We start from the raw sequence: 1525 nt of genomic DNA on the forward strand, positions 1-1525 counted from the left end.
GACCATTTTGCATTCCCACCAACAATGCAGGAGGGTCCCAGTCTCTCCACATCCTCACTAGCATTTATTATCCTCTTCTTTTTTGAACTTCACTGTTAATTGCTGATGTGAGATGATATCTCATTGTTGTTTGAAAGATGAGGCTTTCTGCTCCCGTAAAGATTTACAGCCTCAGAAACCCTGTACAGGGAGTTGGAACTGAATGCACGGCACACCACCACCACCAGTAACTAATGATTGTGAACATTTTTTCATGTTTGTTGACTGCTCAGATGTCTTCCTTGGTGAAGTGTCTGTTCATGTCTTATGTCCATTTTTAAATTGGGTTATTTATCTTTTTCTTATAGAGATGTTTTCTATAGATTTTAGAGCTTAGTTCCTTGTCAGATATACATTGTCGCAAAAGATGTTTTCCCATTCTGTGGGCTCCCTTTTTATTCTTTTAGTGAAATCTTTTGATTTTCGTTATGTCCCAATTATCTATTTTGTTTTCTTTTGTTTGTGCAGTTCTAGCAATGTTTGATAGTCTGTGTGTGCCCTGTGTTAGAGCCCTTAAGTTACAGCCCTTAAGTCTGTCCCTGTTTTTTCACTGATGACCTTTATAACTGGGATTCACATTTAGGTTTTTAATCCATGTTGAGTTGGTTTCTGTACATGGTGTGAGGTAAAGGCCTTGTTTCATTCATTTGCATATCGATTTCAACTAGTGCTTTAGTTTGTAAGTGTGACTAGGATAGGGACTTTTCCTTATCAATATCTGATTATCTTTTTTTTTTCTACATCAGATGCTTATAATCATTTTATAGATGATTTAATATAGGTAATAATTATAGTGAGTCTTTAAAATTTCTTAAAAAACCTATTTTGAAGTTCTGCAGTAAAATTCTTAAATTTTTTAAGCTTGAGGCTAGTAACACACATGTAATAGAACAAGATGGATTAATTTTTTTCAATTAAAACTCTACAACCATATATGGGCTCACACTTTTTTGTTTTATGCAAACACACCTCGTTTTTAAAAATTGTTATTTAATGGTAAGATTAAAAGAGCCTTCATTTAACTTCTAATTAAATGTATGAATTTTTATGAGATGTATTTTCTTTCTATTTAGGTTTACAATGCATTAATCACATTAACAGAGTAGTAAGCCATCCTACACTTCCTGTTACAATAACTGCTCATGAAGATAGACATATCAAATTTTTTGACAATAAAACAGGTAAGTAAATTGTCTAAGTTTCTTTCTTAATGAAAAATTTGAAATAAACAGAAAATGCTTTTCTTTTATGTAAGATTTATTGATATTTTGGCTGTCAGATTGGCAAATTAAATCATTTCACTTCATTTTTTACTTTATATCATGTTGTTGTTGTTGTTGTTGTGAAGTGTCGTCAAGTTGTTTCTGACCCATAGCGACCCTGTATAGGGTTTTCGAGGAACAGCTGGTGAGCTTGAACTGCTGACCTTGCAGTTCAAATGGCTTTGCAGTCTGGCACATTAGCCCATAGGCCACACCAGGATTCC

At 33.8% G+C, this 1525-nt stretch overlaps 1 protein-coding gene across 1 annotated transcript in view; it reads left to right on the forward strand.

The window, feature by feature from the left end:
• The window catches only part of STRN3 (striatin, calmodulin binding protein 3), a 133107-nt gene that overhangs the window by 124393 nt on the left and 7189 nt on the right, over window positions 1-1525 (forward strand). The window contains exon 14 of the mRNA XM_006835367.1: window positions 1113-1220. Coding sequence (XP_006835430.1) covers window positions 1113-1220 — 108 coding nt within the window. The remainder of the gene's footprint in view (window positions 1-1112; window positions 1221-1525) is intronic.

This window comes from Chrysochloris asiatica, unplaced genomic scaffold (assembly GCF_000296735.1).
Source record: "Chrysochloris asiatica unplaced genomic scaffold, ChrAsi1.0 scaffold00017, whole genome shotgun sequence".
Lineage (NCBI taxonomy): Eukaryota > Metazoa > Chordata > Mammalia > Afrosoricida > Chrysochloridae > Chrysochloris > Chrysochloris asiatica.